We start from the raw sequence: 26167 nt of genomic DNA, 5'->3' as shown, positions 1-26167 counted from the left end.
CTAGATAATACTTAGTCCTGCCATGAGTGAAGGGGACTAGATGACCTCTCGAGATCCCTTCTAGTGCTATGTTGGAATTCTGTTAAAAATCAGCAATTTTGTTTGAAAACTATGCAAATCACTAAATGCTGCTCCTAGAACTTTCCCTTCTGCCACTGTAACCCAGAGAATCTTATGCAGTTGCAAACTCCATAGCAGCTCTAATAGCTAAACAGCCTGAAGAGAACATGACCACTGTTCAGTTATTAGCAATGTGCTAGTTTAATAAAACCTCTCCACATTTTTAATCCTTTGCACTGGTGCCCAAGTTACAAATCTTGCCACAATTCAACATTTTAAAAACTGTACACATGAATCAGTTTCAATTATGCTGTCAATCCATTAATCCTCTAGGTTGACAAAAATTGGCCAATCTATTATAATTTTAAACAACAAAGGAATAGGAAATATAAGAATAATATTCAGCGTAAGATTTAACATTCTTATAGCTTCATTTGCTGATAGCATAACTGTCTAGGCTTTTTTACATTTCCTAAATCTGATCCCATTTTAAGGAGCAAGAACAATTCAAGCAAATACAAATGTAAACAGAGTCATGTTACAGGCTGCAATAGTCAAGGACAAGAAGGCAATTGATTTGACAAATTTAAGGCCAGCTATTTATAGTTTGAAGTATACTGTACTTTTTCATGGCACTTAAAACACCAAAAGTTAGCAGTGAGAGACAAAATTAAATAGGAGTATACATATTTATACTGTATGCGATATATACAAATAACTTGTTTCTAAAATAGAATGTTTGTCAAGTTTTTCCTGCCCAGCTAAAATTGGCTCTGAAAGCTCATTTGTGTTTGGCTGCCATGCACACATCTTAAAGTAATGTCACTGTTTTACTCTAGAGCAAACTGTGACTTGTTAAATCCAAAACAGACCACTCCTTAATTGGTTAAGTCACTAAGGATCATTAAATGCCCCAACGTTTTTTTTCTTAAATACAGCTAAATTCAATTATTTCTCAAGAGAACAGCAAACACTTTCGTTAACAATTAGCATGCTGTTCTATTCTACAGTAACAAAGCTCACTATTATACAAATCAGATTTTGGTCATGCAGCAATAGACCATCCTCACAATAATCTGTCTTGTATTTCAGTCAGTCTAGAAAAAAGAAGCACTGTTCAATGTTTCACTAACAGGTCATCCTTGCCACTCCATACTCCAAGCTGACAACAGCAGGCTCAGCTTTTGACAACTCCTCCATGTATTCACTGTAGCGATTGTCTGCTGTGTTGCTGCCCTCTATAGTCCGAATGGAGTCATTCATCGGTAACAGAGGCTGCTCCTTCTTAAAGCTTGGAGAAGTTTTAAGTGCTGGTGAAGCAGGATGGACAGACTGCAATGGTTCCTTAGTGAGGAGTTCTTCTGGTTGCCTGTTTCTTTGTTTCATTTTCTGAAATATAACAGGATCTATTAAAATTATTGTTCCTAGTACCCATCATTACCTGGGATAAAAATAAAAATTAAAAGCCAAGCTAATTAGACGACTTTCAACAGACTTGTCCAAAGCCTCGTCCTGACGGGTTGGTTTGGCCTTTTGAGCAGTATCATAACAGTATACCAACTCCCAGCTACGCAGAGTGGAATTTTCAAAGTCGCTAGAGACACCGATTGTGTAAAAATCCTGCTAAATGTATAACAAAAACTATAACAAACCAACCATTTCTCAACATTCAACCCAAGAATCTGGCCACATAAGGAAGCCAAAACACTCCCTTTCAAAGCAGAGTATAATAAACTAAAATGGGTCAAGATTCAGTTGCGAATTTCCATGCAACTGTGGATAATTACTTAAAAAAAAAATCAATCAAGATGTTAGGAGATATAAAATATTTGAGATTATGTCTTAGAATATCAAGATTTTAGATTAAATTACAGGCTTTAAAGAGGAGGTTTTCAGATTACTTAACATGGATCTGTGACATTATGACAGGATTATCCTAACAATCCTTATATTAAAAAGCTTTGCTTCCCAAAGTATCATACATAGGAGGAGAGAAACTTCAATTTGGCATTCCAAGATTTTTGCTACAAATAGCAACACTAATTTGTTCCTTTGAGAACTTTGGATGGTTAATGACATTTTAATTTCAAGTTTTCAGCATTTTAATTGATCACTATAAAAAAGTTTAGTAAAATATAATTTAAGAATCAGTCAACTCTAAATCCTGCTTCACAAGTTTGTACTACAATAAGTGACAATACTTAGCTACAATAGACTTGCCAGATACCAATTTAAAGGGCTGCACAAAAAGCGCCTGGTGGTGGTCACACTGTGGGCATGTTGTGGCCTGTGGTAGGCTGACCCATCTCCAGTTGGATCTATTCTAGTCCTTACAAATCCTAGCCATATTTTGAAGAGACATCTTTCCAGAGACATCCTCCCCCGCACCCCAACTCCCTGATCTTCAGGTTACTGTAATGGTGGAACTAAAGAAGAAAAGGACCAACAAAAGGCAGCAGTTGAGCATGAGTTAGATTACCCAGTTGGAAGATCAGGAGAGAATGGTGGAAAGGCACCTGAGTCATATTAACAATGGCTCAGGTAATTAAAAGATTTCTGTCCTCCTTGGTAGATATTATAGAGAAAGGATGCACAATTGTAAGGATGGGTGATTAGTCACACAGTATATATCTGTCTGGGAGAGAATTTAACCAGTATTAAATGAACTGCTCTTCTGGTGTGAAGCTTTTCCTGCTAACAAAGGACAATGCATAGTACAACAGGACAGAATGATTTCAGTTTAAGAGCAAAATGTTTGGAGCCTACGTAATCTTGTATGACTACCCAATGCCAGACACACAACAAAATCAATGCAAACTAAACTTTACTTTAAAAAAGCTACACATAATAAGTGCTGTGTCATATAATAAGGCTATAAGTTTCATTGTTGTAAGATTATGAAAATGAACTTAGATCTCAGAGTAAGTTTATTTCTTATTTTACAATACTCACAGCTTCCAGTTCTTTAAAGTCTTTCTCCAGTTGTTTATTTTGTTCACTCATGGTCATGATGAGATTAAATACAGATTGCCTGGGGTGCATAGTTCGGTCAAACTGATGGTACATATTTCTCCAAAACCTGTGTGTACCAAAACATAAAACTGTTTTAACAAGCTAGTCTAACAATAGAAGTGAAGCAAATATAATGTACCTAATGAAACTTACTTAAAATTGAAGGACACTGTGTTAGGCTCCAAGAGGACAAGTTTCTGAGAAAAATCTCGATTGTATAGAGGATTAAGATACTTCTTTTGTTCATCCAGAAGGAATGGCCATAAGGAATAAGTTTTCTCTTTCAATCTTAAGGTAAGCAGAAATGAAAGTCAAGACACTGGGTGAAAAGTAGTAATATTAGCTCTCAGTCTTACAGTTCACCTCAGTCAAAACAACAAATCCAAACTAGACTGTTGCTTTTCACCTCCACAATTGCCCGAAATGCAGTCATGAATTTAGAATGAGACAGACTACCCAGTTCTTCTATCTGTCCATCTCATGAATTTATAAAACTCCTTTTCACCCGGGTGGCCAAGCACCAAATATTCTTGGGATAATGGAATTTCTGAAACAGTTCTCACGTCACCAACTACTTCGAGAACATTTAACTTATTATATACAATATAGGTAATAAATCTGAGTGATTATTTTAGCCACCACCATATTCTTTATGAGATTTATAGTAACAAGATGTATCATTACAGGGTGTAATCTTCCCCCCTTTTAAAAGAAGACTTAATATATAAGGCTCCTTGGACCTCTCTCCAGGCCTTTTGTCATACATCTTGAGCTCAATAACACCTATACCTCAGTTTTAGCCATATCCCAGGAATAAACAAAAATACTAATTTTATTATTGGGTTTAGAGCTAAATAGTGCTTTAGGAAACAATGCTTTGCATAGTTGCAAGAAATGACTCTGAGGGGAAGAAAAACAAAAAAAACTTGGGCACTTCAGATTACTGGACAAAATAGTACTAAATGTACAAGGAGGAATAATTCTGAAATAGAAGGAGAATGGGCTCTGACTTAAGTTTTTACCCCTCATTAACTTAAATCGTTTTTGAAAAAAATGCTGGGGGTGGGAAGTCTAAAAATGCCTTGATTTTTTTCCTTTATGAAATATGGGTATATGTTTTTTCCTTTCAAAATTAGAAAGAGGGTCTTTAGTATCAGACGTGTGAGAATCATTGCTGCTTTCCAATGCAGTTCAGCTATTCTTTCCCCATTATAGATCATGTCTAGTTGCTTTTATTGAGAGTCCCAGCTGAAGATTTATACAAGTTCTTAGTTTACTGGAGTAAATGAAGAACATTTGCAATAAGTCAGCTTACTTTAGTTCTTCTCGTTCTTTTTGGCAGTTTCCAAGGAAGTTTCCAAATTGGCATGAATGGACGTGTTCATGGATCTGAAGGAGAAAAGCTTCATTGTATTCAAAGGCTTGTGGAAACTGCTCTGTGAGATGCCACACACCTTCTAAAAACTGAGTGAACACTGGAGAGATTTCCTTTGGGTCACCATCCAATTGACCACATCTACAAAAAATTCCACAAAGACATCAGGGAAATCCAGAAATTGTTTTAAAATGTGAATAAGCTTTAAAAAACAAACAAAAAACACTGACAAAATCTTCTGCATTTATTTTGACTGGACAATCAGGAAATACATTCATTTCAATAAGGTACATATTTAAGACCTGTAGGGCAACTCCACCCCAGATAAGTCATGATGTGGAAGGACACTCCAGGACAAAACACCATGTTTCATGGACTTACCTGGCTAGAATAGCAGAGCCACAAAAGAGACAATTTTGTTTTCAATTTTTAATTTAATTAACGGGCTCAGTTTACGCAGCTCAAGAGTAAATGGCCTGGTTTTAGAGGAAAAATGGTGTCAAATTTGGCTTCTAAATCCATGTTGAGATAATACTTCCTTTTCATCCTGAGTTTTCAGCATCACATTATGGACATACAATTATATTTGTAGTGAATAATATACAACAGAAGGCTAGTTAAGTAGCTCTTTAACATCTGGTATTGTGATAGGCCTCAGTACTGCACATTCAGAATCTACCAACTTGAAATAATTGGTAGTCTCCCCACTGTCTTTGTCAGAGAAGATAGGGTATGCCTGCACTGCATCTAGGAGTGAGAATCCCAGTCCAGGTCCAGTGACTTCTGCAAGTGGGGCCTGTGCTAGTATGCTAAAAATAGTTATGTAGATGGTGCTCTGACATTGTGGCTTGGGCTCTGAAGCCTGGGAGTAGGTGGGGGGTTTCAGAGCATGAGCTTCAGCCCAAGCCACAACATCAAAGCACCACCTATGCAGCTATATTTAGTGTGCTAGCACAGGCCCCGCTAGCACAAGTCAGTGGACCTCAGTTGGGAGGCTCACTTCCAGATGCAGTGTAGCCATACCACAGGTTTACTATGTGAACTACCACAGCTAGCAGGACTTTGCTCCAAAACACCAAGAATAAAAGAAGACCAAAAAGAATTGGGAATTTACAGAACCGATAATAAACTATTAAATGTATATGGAGCTTATCAACCGAACATCTGACAGTTAACAGCAATCATTTAAGTGGTATTTTCAAATTCATTAATGTATTTTTCAAGAAAAAAAATACATTGTAACAAACTCATCAGCTTCCTTAGCCTACAGCACAACTCAGTTTCATATATTCTGAATGGCTGAAGAAAAGTGATAAATCAGTGCTGCAGTCTCTAAACACACACACATGCAGCTCCAAGCCATCAAGCTCAATGAGTTAAATGCCCAATTACTGCAGGATTCACAGTTCTAGGGCAACAAAAGTGAGGCTCAGACACCACAGTGATGGACACCCATAGGAGCCTCACTTGCTAACTTTTATCGGTTTCCTCTATTGTCAGCCAATTCTTGGTAGCCCTGAAGTTTATATTTGCGATATGGAAACAATTATCCCATGGGCATTTGAATAAGCAGCAGGTAACAAAACACACAGCCTGTTGCAGAGCTGGCTTACTTAGAGTCACAGAATCCTAGCAACACTGCAGCAGTAGTTAATATAAGTATTAGAGGTTCCATAAAATATTGATGCAGAATACTGAGTCCTGTTTAGTAGCATATTTACAACTCAATTGACTGTGTGATACCTTTGCACTAACTGTAAAATTCTACTTTAGTTGAAAAATGTTGTCTACCTGTCAGAAAATTTGTGTCCAAAAGAGATCCAGTCCTTCTCTATCAAAACCTAGAAGAGAGAGGCATCAAATGTAAAGAAATTATGAACTTCTAGATCTGTGCATTTATCCTGATAGATCATCTATCTATATGTTTTGTTTTGATTTAAATTTATTCACTGTGTGTTACTGCACTTTACACCACTTTGCATTTCTTTTGGTTTCTTGGCATAGTCTTCAGTACCTTCAAGGACCCTCTCAAAGGACAGCTGAACTAATACATTTGTAACAACTCTGAAAACTTTGTTTACATTTTTAAAAAAAAGTTTTATTGTTAATCGACTCAACTGTCTGCCTGATAATCATTATAATGGCTATGTTAAACCAACTGCACTTTTTAGAGTAAAAAAGAGCCTCATTAATTCACATAAATGACTGGGAAACAGATTGTTAGTAGCTGATGTTTGCAAATTAGTGAGTAGGTGAACAAAAACGCAAGATGAATGTGTTACCATATGTAATTCATCAACAGTAGTTTTAATTTATAATACATAACAGTATCAGAGTAAAATGTAATTTAGTACATTTGTAATAATAAAATCTTGGTAACGTTAGGAATGTAGGGACTGCCCCATCAGATCAGACTGGCATCCTGCCTGCTAGTGGCCAATACCAAGTACTTCAGATAGGTTCAATACATAATTACTTTAAATACACACTTTGCTGCTCACTGACTGTTTTGATTAAGGGTATAGAGCTCTCCTTTAGAAATACATTAAACTATATGGAAAAGAACTGCAAGATTTCTGTGCATCCATCTCATCATTTTTGGTTTGGTTTGGTTTTTTTACAAAAGGCATTCGTTTATGCTGTTACACTGCACGCTTAGTTCTCTTCGATTTAGCGTGTGAGAACAAAAAGAACCATCTAGTTATCCGAGTAGATGCTTACCATGAAGCCTCTGATTGTTCTGTAATGCGAATCCAACAAGAGAGATCCAAGGGAACAAACTTGGGAAGTCCTGTCCCAGCCATCAGAGCAATGAACTAGCACAGTCGCATTTTCAACTGCTACTGCCTGTAAAGTGGAAAACAAAGTCTAGTAATGTGTGTTCCAAAAAGAGGTAAGTTCCTAGCATAGCCCATATTTAATGGCAGCACTTGAAACTCATCTGGCAATACACACAGAAATTATTGTGTGTGTGAAAATGTGCTGCAGTCAATTAAAGCTGGGATCTCCCCTTTGCAATGCTATAATGCTCCCCATAAAGATCACAAGATCCAGTTTCCTGCTTGCCCATTGAAGGGGCAAGAACTACTAAGGTGGCTTCTCATTTTATTGTCCACCTTCCATCACTTCCAAGAAGTTAAAGTACCCAGAAGCATCTACAGTCTCCATGGACTGCTAGGAAAAAGCCTGACTACACATCCCAGAAATCCAAACCAAATAAGGACTACTTGGCTTTTTTTTTTTTTTAAATCCTCAGTCTACTCCACCCCTCAAGAATATGGAAGCATGTAGAGCAAGTAGCTTGGACTCAGGGATTGACTACACTACAAGTTATGTCAGTATAACTTATGTTGCTCACCCCCCTGAGTGATGTAAGTTACACCAACATAACTGCCAGTGTGGACAGTGCTATGTCAATGGGAAACCTTCTCCTGCTGCCATAACTACCACGTCTCGCGGAGGTGGTTTTATTATGCCAACAGGAGAGCTCTCTCCCATTGGCATAGACTGTCTTCACCAAAGGCGCTACAGCTGCACCCCTGTAACACTTCTAGAGTAGTCTAGCCCTCAGTCAAATAGGAATTTATGCCTCATTCATCTAATCATTTGCAGGTCACATTTAAGAGATGTGCCAGCATTCTAACCTGTAAATCGCCTCAAGCACTACTTCAGCTAGGAGAAAGTTTTGAGGCAAGAATTAGTGCTTCACAAAATACAAAGTATTTTCTACTTTTTATGAGCCTCATGTATATGTGATTGTGCCAGATTCACATGCACTGAGACATGTTTTTCCACAGAGCTCTATCAGCAGTATCCCACAGTATAAATATAGGTTTCCAACATGCCAAAAAAAGTACACACACAGTGAATTCATCCATAGATGAAGTCATGCATGTTAGATTTAGCAGATAAGAGACAAAACAGCATACGTAAAGAGTGCCTCAAGGTGACAAAGGTTGCAAGGCGTAAACACCTCAGAAAAGCATCAGGTACATTAAGAGCCCCAACACACTGACATCCCTACTTACAGGTTGATACCCCTCTTAAAACGTGACCTGCAAATATTTAGATGCAAAGAGAGCGGCGTACATACAGATTTGTTCTAATGAACAAGGGCACTCAGTATACAACCACTTCAACCTACCCTTTCCCTGCCCACTAATTCAGGTCCCCTGACGTCACAATCAGCTATCTACTTCAGTGTCACCCTAACACAAGTTGTTCTGTGACAAAGTTATCACAGAACATCACTTGTAGTAGCCTATGAATGAGTCAGGGTTTTAATCAGGGTGGATAGAAATCAATTTTTTTTTAAATTAAAATAATATCAGATTTTTTTTATTTAAATCGATTTTTTTGATAAAATGCTTTTTGAGGAAAACACCTATCTAAAGATAGTTTTAATTAAGAAACATTATAGCTCAAAGATATCTCCTCATGGAATGGGGATTATAAATTCTATTTCTATAGTATGAGACAATATATTCACGTAAAAAGCAACAGAGGGTCCTGTGGCACCTTTAAGACTAACAGAAGTATTGGAGCATAAGCTTTCGTGGGTGAATGCCCACTTCATGTAATGTTTAAGAAATGTTTTGTAAATGAATTTCAATAGTTCATGGATTAGGGGCCCAATCTTATGGGGTTCCAGGGGCTTCTGTATAGATTATTTAAGTTAATCTTTCTATCTACCCAATGGGACTCAGTGCTCAGTCTAGAAGATACCATCAGAGATGCTTAGTTTTGCAGTTCTCAAACTGTCTCCAGAGATAACATGCTTGTTATCAACAAAAATGTTTTTAAATAAATAATATAGAGAGGTGAAAAATAAAACATCAACCCTATTGTCCCTCTGCAAATCTGTGTACACAGAGTCAATCCCTTACCTCTCTCTAAAAGTGCAAAGTTTCAAAAAGTTCAATGAATAGAAGATTGTTGGGGGCGGAATAGATCTGGACAAGGAGAAGAAGTCTGGAGATAAATGTGAGAAAGGAGGAACAGGCAGTAGAAACAAAAGCGAAACTGTTTGAGCAGCATATTCCAGAAGTCTTGAGGTCTTTCTGAGTGTAGCCTTCATTGATTTGAGATCTACCATACCATTCTCTCACTAGAAGGAAAAACCTATAATGGCAGCAGGCCGTAAGAGAGACCCACTTTGGGAATATTTTAATGAAGTTCCTCTACCTGTGGGTAAGACAGGCATGCGTGCAAAATGCAAACAGTGCAACAAAGAAATGCAAGACCTGGTTGCCCGAATGAAATATCATGAGAAGTGTTCCCTCTCAGGAGGAAGCTGCATTGAAGATGATGAAAGGAACATGTCTGAACATGCAGGATCTTCAGGTTGGTAAACTTTTTTATTTCATACTTCTTTCTTAAGGACTGCCTGTCTTCCTTCTGGACTACTCTTGAATTCTCATGTTTGAGCAAAAAATATAGTTGTTACTCTATGGTACTATCATTTTAGATGCAGTTGTGATAAAAAATAAATAGCTGAAATAGGCAGATCTCCCTTTTACAATTTCACCTTTAAAGTAGTACTGAGTGTCAGTGAATGCAATGAGTAATACTAAATGAGCAGTATGTAATAATAATTAAATAACTGCATTGACTTATTTTGTTTAGGAGAATCCATCCTCAACATACAGGATTCTGAAGACTATCCACCTTCAAACTCATCATCATTTTCTATAGTTTCAGAGTTATCTGCCAATGACAGTGTTTCAGTCACATCATGTATGTCACATAACCACAGTATATCACCTGTAGCAAAAAGAAAAAAAAAAAAATCTCCATCATCCAGAAACAACCATAGAGAAGTCTGTGATAAGAACCAGCAGATTAGAGGTAACTGATGAAAAAATTACCTGGTTTGTTTATGCAACAAACTCTCCTTTCCGTATGATTGAGAACCCACACTTCATTAACATGGTTCAGTCATTAAGACCAGGATACAGTCCACCCAACAGAGCAGATGTCGCAAGCAAATTGCTGGATAAAGTGTATGAAAGAGAAATTGAGCAGTGTGCAAAACGTCTAGAGGGTGAAATTGTTAACCTGAGTCTTGATGGGTGAAGCAATGTCCACAATGATCCTGTTGTATGTGCCTGTGTGACAACAGAGGAAGGGAATGTCTTCCTTATAGAAACAATTGATACATCAGGAAATGCACACACAGCAGAATACTTACAATACTTATCCAAGATAAGAAGAAATTTAGAAGAGAGTCCCAAGCTAATAACGTACGGTTGCAGTGTTCATTTGATGCACCTCCTAGCCAAAGACTTCAGTGTTCCAGAAAGAAAGGCTAATGTTGTGGAAATTGCAAAATACTTCCGTAACAATCACTTTGCACCAGCTGCTCTGAAAGAAGTGGGAGGAACCAAGCTAACTCTCCCACAAGACGTGCGATGGAACTCAGTAGGGGGCTGTTTTGAGCACTATATCAAGAACTGGCCTAATCTGATGACAGTTTGTGAACAAAATGTGAAAAAATAGATGGCACTGTCACAGCTAAAGTTCTCAACATTGGGCTTAAGAGAAATGTTGAACACATACTGAGTACCCTGAAGCCTATTTCTGTAGCCTTGAACAAAATGCAGAGAAATAGCTGCTTTGGAGGGATAGCTCAGTGGTTTGAGCATTGGCCTGCTAAACCCAGGGTTGTGAGTTCAATCCTTGAGGGGGCCACTTAGGGATCTGGGGCAAAAATCAGTACTTGGTCCTGCTAGTGAAGGCAGGGGGCTGGACTCGATGACCTTTCAAGGTCCCTTCCAGTTCTAGGAGATAGGATATTTCCATTAATTTATTTAATTTATATTGCTGATGCTGTTGAAATTTGGAAGGAACTGAATGATCTTAAAAAAAGAAATATGCAATGACAGAGTTAACTTACAAGCATTAAAAAAAATGAATGGGACAAGCACTATCTCCAGCTTATTTTCTTGCAAATATTCTCAATACTTTGTACCAGGGTCAAACCTTAACTGCTGAAGAAGAGGAGTTGGCTATGACATGGACATCCAGCAATCATCCCTCCATAATGCCAACTATAATAAACTTCAGAGCTAAGGGTGAACCATTCAAGAAATATGTTTGCTGATGATGTTTTAAAGAAAGGCATACCAGTGAACTGGTGGAAGTCATTTAAGCACTTGGACTCAGAGACTGTTGAAGTGATAATCTCACTTAACAGCAGTAGCTTCTTCTGCCGGTGTAGAAAGAACATTTTCTTCCTTTGGACTAATTCATTCCAAATTGAGAAATCATTTGGGACCCGAAAAAGCAGGAAAGCTTGTTTTTCTTTTCCAGATTATGAACAGACAGGAAAATGAAGGTGAAGACAACTGAGTTAGCTGCAGAAGCCAATATCAAGTTTCTCATGTTGACCTAGCTGACGTAGTCGATTTTTTTTTTTCAAATATTTCATTTAACTATTTTAGTTAAAAACAAATTTAACTAAAATAACCAGATGTTAAAAAATTTGAATGTTTAACTAAATGCAAAAATTCATATGCTTGTTTTGTTAAAATATTATATGTTTGCTGTTGAAGAAAAAAATCCAGAATACATAACGTTGTTGTTTTAGTTAAATAAAACAATTAAAATGTCTGTCTGGTGATGTTCTCCTCCTAATACAGCATGGCAAGAAAATCCACCAAATATTAATGATTAACCTGTTGAATTGGAGATATTTATGAAGTCATTGGGAGGTGAACTATCTGCTTCAATTACCTTTGGTAAATGAAATAACCAAACAATTATTCATTTTCTGATATAGCTGTAAAACTAAATCTGAAAAGTTTTCAAAATAAATCACTTTAAAATGTATAGTGTGTGTACCTTCTAAAAATGAAACCTATATCTCTGAGTTGTGAAGAATATGTATTAAGGTTATAACAACCAACAAGAATGCACTTTTATGTAGAAATCCATGATTAAATCGAGTCTTCCTGACTAGTGATTTAAATCATGATTTAAATCAATTTGATTTAAATCAAATCCACCCTGATTTTAATTATTATATGATGTGGATTTGCAGAGATTTTATATCTCAAGAGATATAACAAAAATAGTTGTTTTAAAACTGCAAACCACGCCATGTAATAAAAAAAAGTTGCTTACCCTATCCCTATAGGTCAGCGCCAGTGCAGTTCTTTGATAGTTGTGTATCAGAGTATGTTGGGGGGGACTCTGAGTAGGAATTGGCTGATTTGATTCTGAAAAGACTTGAACTAAAAAGAAAGAAAGAAGTAAAGTTAGAGTTGTGGGACTGGTCCCCTGCTCACCCCTACTATGTGGAACACACAGAACATTTAGCTTCCTCCATCCCCATATTCATATATTTACAGGTCAGGCTACATAGCACAAAACTTGGGTAACCTAACATCCTTTCTTCACACTGGTAGGTGGGCAGCCTTCAAAGAAACCTAAAATATTAGGAGGCACATCTGTTCTCTCTAAATATACAGAAACATGTTCTGTTTACATGCTGATGTACTTGGTGTGTAGTTATTTCTAACATAATTAAGATTAATAATGAAGCAAAACATCGACCACTGAGATTATAGCAGCAGCCATCCCCAGTTTACACCTGACAGAATGGTTCTGCCTGTCACCAATCACCATCCCTCCCCCAGAGAAAGAAGGAGCATATGAATTACTTTGGCTAAGAAGATAGCAGCATCCAATACAGCTTTGATATGACGCAGCCAGCCAGAGTTCTCCAAACCAGACAAGAAACTGTTGACAGACAAAGCTTTTGTACCACTGACTGAAATAGAAAGAAAAAAGGCGTTAGAACTTTCTATGGAGCTGTAGCTCTCTAGGTGGAGAAAAATAAAATAATTACAGGATAGGCTGATATTCCTCCGAGTTTAAAAATCTATTTGAATTATTCTCCTCTTTTGGTAAAAGTGTCAGATTCCTAATGTTTCAGAAATGCAAACATGAGTAATAAATAAAATCCTTCAGCTAATATAGATCTTGCAGGTATCTGATCATGAGTTACAGAAATGAAGAGATACAATAACTCCTCACTTAACGTTGTAGTTATGTTCCTGAAAAATGCGACTAAGTGAAATGATGTTAAGCGAATCCAATTTCCCCATAAGAATGAATGTAAATGGGGGGGGGTTAGGTTCCAGGGGAAATTTTTTTGCCATACTGTACAGTACTATAGTTGGGAGGTGCCCTCGCCTTACCCCACACAGGCATAGCCCACTGGCACTGGAGACAATGAGGCAGGCATGGAGGCTGAAGGTGCTGTAGGCTAGGAGAAGCACGTTGCACAGCAGCAGCTTCCCCTACTCTGCAAGCACCGGGGTGGGGGGGCTCAACCCTCGGCCCGACCACGCCTCCCGTTCCCCTAAGCCCCCACCCTTAACCCACCTCTTCTTCCCCCCCTCCGCACATCGGTCCTCACTCCTCCCCCTCCCTCCTCTGCCTCCTGCCCACAGCAATCAGCTGGCTTGCAGCATTCAGGAGGCAGGAGGAAGGGGGGAGGAGTGAGGACACAGTGCGCAGGCTCCCCCTCCCTCCTGAACACCGCAAGCCAGCTGATTGCCACAGGCAGGAGGCAGGGGGGAGGAGCGAGGACGTGGCGCGCAGTCTCCTCCCTCCCCCCCGCCCACAGCAATCAGCTGGTTTGTGGCGTTCGGGGGCAGGGGGGAAGCCTGCGCACCAAGTCCTCGCTGCTCCCCCCTCCCTCCTGAACACCTCAAGCCAGCTGATTGCCGCGGGCAGGAGGAGGAGGGGGAAGGCACTGATCCGCAGAGTCTGCCGGCGGGCGGGAGGCGCTGGGGTGGGGGGGGCGTAAGGGAGCTGATAGGGGGGTTGCCAGCTGTGGACAAAGCATTATAGCGAAGCATTGCACAACTTTAAATGGAGCATGTTCTGTAATTGAGCAGGGACGTAAGATTGAAACAACGTTAAGCGAGAGGACGTTAAGTGGGGAGTTACTGTACTAAGTCACCACTGTGGTCAAAATGTAAGGACAACATTCAAGGAAATGGGATTAGTGGTGCCCAGTAGGAAGAGCTACCTAATTTAACAGAAGAAGGACAGCACAAGATAAACATGCCACAATCCCAACAGCCTATCAAAAATATTTACCTGGGGAGTAAATCACATAACCAGACAATGTTTACAGTTTTGAACAGTTATCAATGATTACTCCAGTAAATCACTTTCTTTAAATAATAAAGTAAAAGTAAAAAAAAAAAAAAAAAAAAAAAAAAAAATTAATGGAAATATCCTATCTCCTAGAACTGGAAGGGACCTTGAAAGGTCATCGAGTCCAGCCCCCTGCCTTCACTAGCAGGACCAAGTACTGATTTTGCCCCAGATCCCTTGGTGGCCCCCTCAAGGACTGAACTCACAACCCTGGGTTTAGCAGGCCAATGCTCAAACCATTGAGCTATCCCTCCCCCCTATATGTAGTGCTTGTATATGCAATGAACTGACAACCTTGGACAGTGAGGCCCTCTGTGTATCTGCAGAACAGATGTGCTGCTGCTTCCTTACTGTAAGTTCCTCCATATTGCCTCACTAATGTACCTCAGATGCGATACAGTGGGGGAGGGAAATTAAGGGGAAATCATTAATAGGAGAGGGTAGTTCACCCTCAATCATTCTAATTTCTCCCATCTTCTGAGAGTATCAATGTGGGTGCTTCATTGCTGTTGAACAAGAAGGGCTATTTTTTTTTGTGATGTGCACAATTATCAGTCCTCAAAAAACAGGACTTAGGACATCAAGTAATCATAAGATGGTAATAGCTTTTTGCCTGTAATTCACTTTGAATCACACATTACTCTGACTGCCAAGCAACCAGTCTGGTTGAACCAAGTCAAGTAAATCAAAATAGTTTTGCACTATTGATCCTATCTGATTGAGAGGTCTGGGCATCAAAATGAAACAGCTACCCACTTGGCTGCCACAAGATCACATGACCATGTGAGTTAAGAGAATTTTTAGTAGAGAGTGAGTGAAGATGTAGCAGTTAGTGCAAAATCAATCCTTTTAGAACTGGTCTCTGATTTCTGAGAGTGAAAGTAAGTGCAGGTACATTTTATAGCACTCAGATGTCAGAGTATTTTATCTGTGAGTGCAATCAAGCATTTCAACATTTAAGTCCTATTGAAAAATCAGGGGTAATACATGCATGTTATAAACCCCAATGGTTTTTTCCTGTAAACCATCTGACATGCTAACAGAATTTGCCTACTTCCACCCAAGACACATTACATGTTAAACTATTTTCCTTAAGACAAATGACTGACAATTCATAAGAGCTCATTGCCCAGGAATTGTGATTAACACTAGCACCTGCCCCTCAGAACTCCATAACAGACACTAAATTCACTGCTGTCGGTAACAAAGTTTGGAAGTTCCTTGGTGTTTTGCATAGACTAACATTAAAAGACCAATGACATGAGAAGGTCACTTATCCTATTTTTAATCATATTCTGTTACACCAGAGTTAGAACAATAAAACATACCTTCTAAAAGTTTCTGCAGGCTGGATCTCATTACATGAATGTTTTCAATTCCAACAAACTGGAATCTAATGTTAGCATAGTTGTCTTCATTTTCATAGCCTTTACCTGCTGCTCTGTTTGCCATTGCATTAAGCTTAGTGAAAGAAAATGCAAATATTTAAAATCAAGAGTTAAAAAGTAAATTGTAAAATCAAAATATAGATTAAGTAACCAAACATCTTCAGCAGGACACTCAGTTAAAAAACAAAACTAACACACACATACCATAAACATCCTTATGGATATCAGATCTGTGGCAGACTAATCTGAAAGGATTACTCTGACATGAGAATGACACAACATGTGGGGGGATGTGATATGTAGACTATGAAAAGTAAAAACAATCAGATGTTGAGAGCTGACAAATGTGAATACTATATCCTAATTCTCCTTTTCCCAAATCACAATTGCTTATTTGAAAGATGCCACACAGTAATTAGCCTAAAAGAAAAAGTTAGTACTATGAAGTGTTAAGATACCTGAAGTGTGTAATTTGAAGGGAAAAAAAGATCAGTGTATCCTAAGTAATATGAAATCTACAAAATTATGAGGTACCAAAAACAGATCCAGCTGGGCTGGTTCCATTTCACTCAACAAGCCAGCACTTTTTTCTGGAGGCTTCCTCTTGTGCTCCAGAATCTAATGTTTTACAATTAAAATTTAATCTTCTAGTCCTTATGATCAAATACATTTAAAAATAAGAACTTTTGAGTGGAACCAACAAATATATCTGCCAAAGTCTGCAACTATGGCTCCAATAAATATCAGCTGCACCACTCTTCGCAGTGCAGTGCTAATGCTGAACTTTAATAGCTGATCAGATATGAACAATTAACTATTTTATTGCTGACCAAAACATGTAAAAAAGAGGAGATCTACAGTCTACTTTAAGTGACATCTCATTTTGATATCACATATGGATGGAACTTGGTTATAAGTAGAGTTTAGGAAATAATCACCACTTGATATGTCCACCCCTCAATCTGATCAGTGACCAAAGAAGTAAAGATGTAGTAATGTGAAATTGCTTATTAAAATGTGGTATCTAAACAAACTCTAGGGCTTGAACACTGTCCTGCAGATGCTCTCTCTAGGTTTTACAATTTCTGTCTCCTAATTTCTCCATGCTCCATTAAGGCATACTCACTATAATTCTACAGCCCTCCAGCTCTGCATCCAATGCTATAATAAAGTTCAGATCAATGTTACACATTTCATCCCAGTTAGATAGTTAAAAGAAGTTTTAAAACTCAAGAGTCTAAAGAAATGGGTGCCCAAATTTGACTCCTAAATCTGTTTATGCACCTAAATAAGTGGCCTAATTTTCACAAGCGTTGAACACCCAACAGCTCTCATTGACTTCAATGGGAGCTACTGGTGCTCAGCACCTTTTAAAATAACATTTATTGCTTGAATATGGAGTCTTGCACTGTAGGCACCCATTTTTAAAAATCTTCACCCAAGTTCATAGGTGAAATATGTGTTTCTTCTTATTCAGGTAGCTAACCAAAATGAGTTAGCTAAACTCATCTCACATAGACCATGATCATCATATGAAACAGTAATACTTTTGGTCATTGACCTGGGACAATTCTGAATCCAATTCTGAATCTAGAGCAGGGGTTCTCAACCTCTCTCTTTATGAGGCCCACCCAATAAAAACTCCACGGCCCACCTGTGCCACAACTGTTTTTCTGCATATCCAGCTGATTAAAAGCCAGTGTCGGCATTAGGGGGTAGCAAGCAGGGCAATTGCCTGGGCAAAATGCCACAGGGGGCCCCGCGAAGCTAAGATGCTCAGGCTTTGGCTTCAGCCCCGCATGGCAGGGCTTGGGCTTTCTGCCCTGGGCCCCAGCAACTCTAATGCCGGCCCTACTCTCTGGTTTATTTTGGCAGACCCCCTGAAACCTGCTCGCAGATCCTCTAGGGACCTCGGACCCCTCGTTGAGAACCGATGCTGTAGAGATTAAACAGCATGATACAGTACACTCCCAGCACCTGAGCCACATAGTGCCCCAGTAGCACTTCCGTATGTATAAAGTGATCAAGTAAAGGAATTTAAGCTGAACCCTAAGCTGCAGCCCTGATAAAGGTACATACCTTAGGTCGAGTGTCCATGACATACATATAGTGATGAGCAGGGTTGGCTATACTGATCGCATGCAGCATATTTTCATCCTCCAGACACCTGGCACTGAAACCTGAGAGAGGTTGACTGCATCTGCAAATAGCAGCCTAGTACAGAAAACAAAGAATCAGGTAGCAACAGTATATTAAGTAACACCTCTAAAAGAATGCTTCAGACATATGCATTCTATAGAGCTGAAACACAGTTAATTCTTCTATTCTGCAGACTATGAAGTGAAAGATAAGCTGAAGAACTAAAGCAAAGATGCTATAACTTTTTAAATCAAAGTACACTTTTATAGTAGACCTTAAATTTAAGTCCCTGACTGCTGTTCATGGACTTTAAAGATCATGTGGCACTTTGATAGTGTAAAGGTTTACCAAATTTTGGAAATATGCCCAAAGATCTTAGACATCTCAGTTTACTTCCTAAAAAAAATTAAGTTTATAATACACAGCCATTTTTCTTACAATAAATGCCTGTCTCGTGTCTCTACACTCTCAGGATGTTTTCTATTGAATTATTATCTCCCTAAATACAAGATAAATCTACATTTATAATGAAGACAGTCATTTTGTGCTCTTCTACACATCATTTAGGGTATGTCTACACTACGAAAGTAGGTCTATTTTATAGAAGTCGATTTTTAGAAATTGATTTTATACAGTCGATTGCGTATGTCCACACTAAGCGCATTAAGTCAGCGGAGTGCGTCCTCACTACCATGGCTAGCATCGACTTACAGAGTGGTGCACTGTGGGTAGCTATCCCACAGTTCCTGCAGTCTCTGCCGACCACTGGAATTCTGGGTTGACCTCCCAATGCCTGATGGGGCAAAAACATTGTCGCGGGTGGTTTTGGGTACATGTCGTCAGTCGCCCCTCCCTCCGTGAAAGCAACAGCAGACAATCGTTTTGCGCCAGACACCAGGGCGATTAGAAGAGCACAGCAAGGCGCGCTGCACATCAGAGAGGCTTTGAAAACCAGTTTCAGGACTGGCCAGGCTTCGGTGTGACAGTTGTGTGTGTTTCTCCTTGATGCAAACCCACCCCCTTTGTTGATTTTAATTCCCTGTAAGCCAACCACCCTCCCCCCTTCGAAATAAAGTAACTATTGTTTTGAAACCATGCATTCTTTCTTTATTAATTAAAAAAAAAAAAAGAGAGAGAACAGACAAGGTAACCCGGATGGGGTGGGGGAGGAGGGAAGGACAAGGCCACATTGCTTATTGGAGCCACACTAAAAATCAAACTGTTTGAATGACAGCCTTCTGTTGCTTGGGTCATCCTCTGGAGTGGAGTGGCTGGGTGCCGGGAGCCTCCCCCCCTGCGTTCTTGGGCGTCTGGGTGAGGAGGGTATGGAACATGGGGAGGAGGGGAGGCGGTTATACAGTGGATGCAGCGGGGGTCTGTGCTCGTTGGCTTTCCTGCAGCTCCAACAGACGCTTCATCATGTCCATTTGCTCCCCCAACAGATGATTCATCATGTCCATTTGCTCCCCATTAGCCTCAGCATTACGTCCTGCCTCTGCTCTTCGCGTGCACTTAATTCTTTCCTGGCCTCTGCCACTGAATGCCTCCATGCATTAAGCTGTGCCCTATCAGTACGGGAGGACTGCATGAGCTTAGAAAACACGTCATCGCGAGTGCGTTTTTTTTGCCTTCTAATCTGCGATAACCTCAGGGACGGAGATGATAGGGGGAGCGTAGAAACATTCTATGCTCTACGATTCTGGGGGGACTGCATGGTCACCTGTGCTGCTGAGTTCGCCACGCTGACCAAACAGGAAATGAAATTCAAAAGTTCTCGGGGCTTTTCCTGTGTATCTGGCTAGTGCATCGGAGTTCAAAGTGAGGTCCAGAGCGGTCACAATGGAGCACTCTGGGATAGCTCCTGGAGGCCAATACCATTGATTTGCATCCACACTACCCCAAATTCGACCCAGCAAAGTCAATTTTAGCATTACTTCCCTCGCCGGGGAGGAGTACAGAAGTCGATTTTAAGAGCCCTTTAGGTTGACAGAATGGGGTTGGTTGTATGGACGCATTCATTTTTAAATCGACCTAACGCGGCTAAATTCGACCTAACCCCGTAGTGTAGACCAGGCCTTAAACTCCAGCCTGGCCAATATAAAAACTGTAGTTCTCTCCTTGACAGCAGTATTCTTTGAGGGGTGTAACGCACATTCCCTGACAGGTAACACTCACAAATACATCCACTCTGTGGATACAACTGGCAGTTGCCTATGTGTAGCTTTACAATACTGGCCCTTCAGAAACTGCTGAACTCACAGGAGCAGTTGATATAACTGCTATTCCCTCAGATATATATCAGGATTGAGATGGACTGCTGCTGCTCCATAGAAACAACCCTCCTCTATGGAGTCCCACAGGGCCTGATTTTCTCTCTTCCTGCCCTCCTTCCCTCTTTAACAAATTATTTCCACGGTTCATAGCATTTTGGAACAAAAGGATTTTATTCTTGATATTCCAACAAGTACAAAAACACAGAGGATTTGATCATCAGCTGACCTTAAAGGCCCTATTTTTGGAAGTTTTAAGAGATTCAATTGACTAGTAAAGAATTTTACAGTTGGCTAAGCAGGACCTAAGCATCTCATTAGCCATCAGCAGTGTCAGAGATTAAGGAACTAGCATTGTTCTATGAACCTGGGTTATTATACTTACCTCCCTATCTTTCCTGGACCAGTGGCATCTGTTGAGAAATAGTTTTAGCCCACTTGCGCTGAAAGGAAATCAGACTGTACCTCTTTATCTCTGTGATAATATGATAACACTGGGAATCTTCCTTTGCTTCTAAATTTGGAGCTACCAACGATTACGGGCTTGCTTGCAGTTCTGGGAACATAAAGTTCTCTGGGATAGGAGTCACAAATCTGCAGGACAAAATAAATGTACAATGTAAGTGTTTCATTTACAGACTATATCAAATCTGGTACAAGATTTCTAACAGTGGACTGCTGTCCTTGCATGAATCATGACAGCTTTGTGGATAAGAAGGTGATTATAGCAGGGCTAGATGACACAGAGGTAAAAACACTTGCACCTGGCATACAGAAATATGCCCATAATTCTTCCTAATGTACACACACCAGAAGTGATACATGGATTAAAGGGTATGAAAGAATGATGAAATGAAAATCATACGCTGTGGAAGGGGACTGAGACACCAGTGTACAGTCTATCAAAATGAGACCACAGAGAATAATTCCACAGTAGTAGTATAGAAAGATCACACCCCTTGCACCGATCCCCAACTTCACTAATGCAAGGGCAGGTTTCTCCCTCACTGAAAGAGTTGTTCTGCTGCTCCTTTACAACAGGATTTCCATGGCTTACCCTCAAAATAGGGCTGTCATTGAGGGAAAATGAGAAAGAAACCATGCTATCAAAGACTATCCCAACACCAAAAAACCGAACAGGGAGGGAGAGAGTCACAAGTAGGCTCTCCCATCTTCTGCATCCTTTCACTTTAGGCAGCAAACTCATGACTCAAAGGGTATGTGGTTTGCAAGGCATTGCAGATATTGTGTTGGACTGGAATCAGAGGTTATAAAATCAAACAGGCATAAAAATAAACACGTTTCCTCCACTGCAACAGATTCTCGATTATCCTTTACCTCATAATCACGATTAGCATCGGACAACTGCCAGTTAGAGTTTGGCACTCCCATCCGCTTGTATTCTTCTGCTAGGTCAATGAGCTGCCAGCCTTGCAGCCGCTTCGACTCATTTTGTTTTGGATTGTAAGAGAAGGCATACAGCTCATCGTAGCTTGCTAAAGGAAACCAGAAAATAACATATGATGCACGGAGTCAGATCCCAGAGTCTTTTTTGTCAGAAAAAGGGCAGGAATAGTTGAATTCATCATCTGATTATCTTTGTAGTTCTGTAACTGGGCAAGATATTTTATAAATATTCATGGTGGGTAAACTTTTCGAAAATGCCGACGTCACTAAGCGACTGTGGTGCTTTTGAAATATTTTACTCAGTAAGTAACTTCCGCCCCAAAGAGTTTACAATCTGAAGTCACACGGGTACCATACAGTTAACTGACAAAAAAAGATGAATGGACATCAGCACAGGTAAGTTTGGTGGAATGTAGGTTTCAGTATTTTCTGCAGAATAGGGTGGTTCCTAGCCATACATCAACTGGGACATTTTCAAGGTTTAAGGGGCAACATTAAGAGTAGCACAAAGTTAGGAGTGGATTAGAGATAAAGCAGGGGTCTCAAACTCAATTTACCTTAGGGCCAGTGCCAGTCCTCAAATCCTCCCAGTGGGCCAGTAATGTCACTCATGCCACCCAGAAACCCCCCCCCCCCCGCCTAAGGCTCTGGGAGGGAGTTTGGGTGGGGGAGGAGGTCTGGGGTAGGGGATTGGGTTGCAGGCTCTGGGAGGGAGTTTGGGTGCAGAAAGGGTGAGAGGTTGGGCTCTGGGAGGGGGAGAGGGTCTGGGTTGCAGGCTCTGGGCTGGAGTTTGGGTGCTGGGTGCAGGCTCTGGGCTGGGGCAGGGAGTGGGGGTGCAGGCCCTGGGAGGGGGAGGGGTGCAGGCCCTGGGAGGGAGTTTGGGGGCAGGAGGAAGTATGTGGGGAGGAGGTGGGGTACAGGCTCTGGGAGGAGGTTGGGGGCTGCGGCACTTACCTGGGGCTCCAAGGCGGGGCGGGCTGCGGGGGCCTCCGCGCACAGCTGCCCCCAGGCACCGCCCCTGCAGCTTCCCATTGGCCACAGGGGTGCTCGGGCGGGGGACAGCACACGGAGGCACAGCCCCGCCCCGGGGCCGCAGGGAGGGGCAGGCAGACATGTGGAGCAAGCAGGCAGATGCCGCTCAGCTCTCCTGTGCTGCCGGGGACCCAGGCCATGTAAATCGCCCCAAGCACCGCCCCAGCAGCTCCCATTGGTGGGAACTGTGGCCATTGGGAGCTGCAGGGGCGATGCCTGCGGACAGGGCAGTGCGCAGAGCCGTTTGGTCATGCAGAAGCCGGAGGTGGACATGCCGCTGCTTCCGGGAGCTGCTTGAGGTAAACACTGCACAGAGTCTGCACCCCTGAGCCCCTCCCGCCCCCCAACCCTCTGCCCTGATCCACCTTCCTGCCCTCCAAACCCCTTGATCCCAACCCAGAGCACCCTCCTGCACCCCAATCCCTCATCCCCAGCCCCACCCCAGAGCCTGCACCTCAACCCCCCACCCAACCCCCTGCCCCAGCCCGGAGCCCCCTCCCGCACGCTGAATTCCTCATTTCTGGCCCCACCCTAGAGCCCGCACCCCCAGCCAGAACTCTCACCCCCTCCTGCATCCCAACCCGAATTTCGTGAGCATTCATGGCCTGCCATACAATTTCCATACCCACATGTCGCCCCCGGGCTAAAAAGTTTGCCCACCCCTGTTCTAGCAGCTGGAAGAACGTATAAAAGAGGGACAGTGACATCACCACTTGGCCTCTCTCCTGCCCTATCTTAACACCTAGAAGATTGTTGGGAAGACAAAAGACTCTGAGCTGGGGAGATTGGTCCCAGGCTGAGAAGGGAATTCAGCCTATGTATTAAGAACTGTAAACTGCCTGGAAACATCCAGTGGGGTGAGAAAAAGCTGCTGGATTCAAATCTTGCTTAGTTTGTTAAAGTTTAGACTTTACACTGCAATTTTATTTTTATTGCCTTATGTAACCTTGTCATAACTATAAAGGGAAGGGTGACAGCTCTCCTGTGTACAGTGCTATGGAATCCCTCCTAGCCAGAGACTCCAAATCCTTTTACCTGTAAAGGGTTAAGAAGCTCGGGTAACCTGGCTGACACCTGACCCCAAGAACCAATAAGGGGACAAGATACTTTCAAATCTTGGGGGGGGAAAGGTTTTTGTGTGTGTCCTTTGTTTAAGGGGTTGTTCGCTCTTGGGACTGAGAGGGACCAGACATCAATCCAGGTTCTCCCCATCTTTTTAAACAAGTCTCTCTTATTTCAAAATTGTAAGTAAAAGCCAGGCAAGGCGTCTTAGATTTACTTTGTTTTCTCAACTTGTAAATGTACCTTTTACCAGAGTGTTTATTTTTGTTTGCTGTACTTTTAACCTAAGACAGAAGAGGGGGGTGCTCTGAGCTCTTTAAGTTTGATTACCCTGTAAAGTTATTTTCCATACTGATTTTACAGAGATGATTTTTACCTTTTTCTTTAATTAAAAGCCCTCTTTTTAAGAACCTGATTGATTTCTCCTTGTTTTAAGATCCAAAGGGGGTTTGGATCTGTATTCACCAGGAGTTGGTGAAAGGAAAGAGGGGGGAAGGGTCAATTTATCCTTGTTTTAAGATCTAAAAGGGGTTTCGATCTGTATTCACCAGGAGTTGGTGAAAGGAAAGAGGGGGGAAGGGTCAATTTCTCCTTATTTAAGATCCAAGGAGTTTGGATCTGTATTCACCAGGGAATTGGTGAAGGTCTCTCAAGGCTTCCCAGGGAGGGAATTCTTAAGATGGTGGCAGCGGACCAGAGCTAAGCTGGTGGTTAAGCTTAGAGGTTTTCATGCAGGCCCCTACATTTGTACCCTAAAGTTCAAAGTGGGGATACAGCCTTGACATGGTGGGAGCGGTGGGATCGTTTTAAACCCAAAAGCCAGTAAGATTTTTTTTTCCTTCTAGCTGCTTGGAAAGCAGAGCTGAAGGTAGATGCATATCTTATCTCTCCTTGCCTGAAGGCAGAGGTGTTAAAAAAAACTTAACAAGGTCCTTTGTTAAGAGAAGGGTTCAATTAATGAGCAAACGACTGGTAAAAGGAATTTACAAGCTGAATTGTTTTTTTTCTTTTTCTTTTTACATCCTCGTGAGTAGCTAGTTAGAAAGTCTCTGTTAACTCAGCAGCAGCCAGAGCTGAGTACATCCCAGTTTCAGTCAACTGCAGAGGGGTGTGGCCCAGCACAGGAAAGCAGGAAAATGACTACCAGTGAAGCAGCTAACAAACTAGAACTGGCCAGACTAGAAGCAGAAGAAAATGAGAAAAAAACATCAGAGACTACTTCAAATTAAAAAACTCGAGAAAGAAGCCAAAGAGGAGGCCCACAAGAGAGAAATGGAGCTGGAAAAAGCCAAAGAGGAGGCCCATGAAAGAGAAGAGAAAGCCAAAGAGAAAGCCAAAGAGGAGGCCCACAAGAGAGAGATGGAGCTGGAAAAAGCCAAAGAGGAGGCGAGAGAAAAAGAAAGGAAGCATGAACTGGAAGTAGCAAGTGCTAAGCAGAGTGCATCAGACCATCCTAACAACTCCTCTCCAGGTACCACTTCCCATCCCAGGAAATTCCCCACCTACAAGGCAGGCGATGATACTGAGGCCTTCTTAGAAAATTTTGAAAGGGCCTGCCTTGGATACAACATCCCTCCAACCCAGTACATGGTAGAGCTGAGGCCGCAGCTCAGTGGACCCTTAGCAGAGGTGGCGGCTGAAATGCCTAAGGAACACATGAACAGTTATGAACTTTTTAAAAACAAGGCCAGAATCAGAATGGGGCTAACACCTGAGCATGCCCGTCGGCGGTTCAGAGCCCTAAGGTGGAAACCTGATGTGTCATTTACCCGACATGCCTACCACATTGGGAAAAATTGGGATGCCTGGATATCAGGAGCAAATGTTAAATCTACGGAAGAGTTGCCCTTCCTATTGCAAATGGAGCAGTTTTTAGAGGGTGTTCCTGAGGAAATAGAAAGGTACATCCTAGATGGGAAGCCCAAAACTGTAACCGAGGCGGGGGAGATTGGAGCCAAATGGGTGGAGGTGACAGAAAAGAAAAAAGCTAGTAGCACTTGGAGCGAATATCAGAAGGGGCAAGCCGAAACAAAACCTTATCACCGGGGACAACCCAAGGCCCCACCCACATCCCAAGGGAAACCCCAGACGCCTTCTCACCCCACCACACAGTCTCCAGCAACCAACATCGCCCCGGTGATACCTTAGCAGGGCGATGTTTTAAATGTAATGAACTGGGGCATATAAAGGCTCACTGCCCCAAGAACCCCAACCGATTACAGTTCATTACACCCCAATCACACCAAAGA

The 26167-nt window shown here is 41.3% G+C and overlaps 1 protein-coding gene across 1 annotated transcript in view; it reads right to left on the bottom strand.

Annotated features, from left to right (window-relative positions):
• Positions 1 to 247: 247 nt before the first annotated feature.
• The window catches only part of MTMR6 (myotubularin related protein 6), a 40446-nt gene continuing 14526 nt past the window's right edge, over positions 248 to 26167 (bottom strand). Inside the window, exons 4-14 of the mRNA XM_065404548.1 lie at positions 21756 to 21913; positions 20883 to 21011; positions 18088 to 18222; positions 15949 to 16081; positions 13111 to 13220; positions 7169 to 7294; positions 6239 to 6288; positions 4388 to 4588; positions 3226 to 3360; positions 3013 to 3139; positions 248 to 1449 (exon numbers count right to left, since the gene is read on the bottom strand). Of these exons, the coding sequence (XP_065260620.1) occupies positions 1189 to 1449; positions 3013 to 3139; positions 3226 to 3360; positions 4388 to 4588; positions 6239 to 6288; positions 7169 to 7294; positions 13111 to 13220; positions 15949 to 16081; positions 18088 to 18222; positions 20883 to 21011; positions 21756 to 21913 (1565 nt within the window). The 3' untranslated portion in view covers positions 248 to 1188. The remainder of the gene's footprint in view (positions 1450 to 3012; positions 3140 to 3225; positions 3361 to 4387; positions 4589 to 6238; positions 6289 to 7168; positions 7295 to 13110; positions 13221 to 15948; positions 16082 to 18087; positions 18223 to 20882; positions 21012 to 21755; positions 21914 to 26167) is intronic.

The sequence above is a fragment of the Emys orbicularis genome, chromosome 1, assembly GCF_028017835.1.
Source record: "Emys orbicularis isolate rEmyOrb1 chromosome 1, rEmyOrb1.hap1, whole genome shotgun sequence".
Lineage (NCBI taxonomy): Eukaryota > Metazoa > Chordata > Testudines > Emydidae > Emys > Emys orbicularis.
Note: the sequence above shows the minus strand (reverse complement) of the source record. Positions and strands in the feature narration are given on the sequence as shown.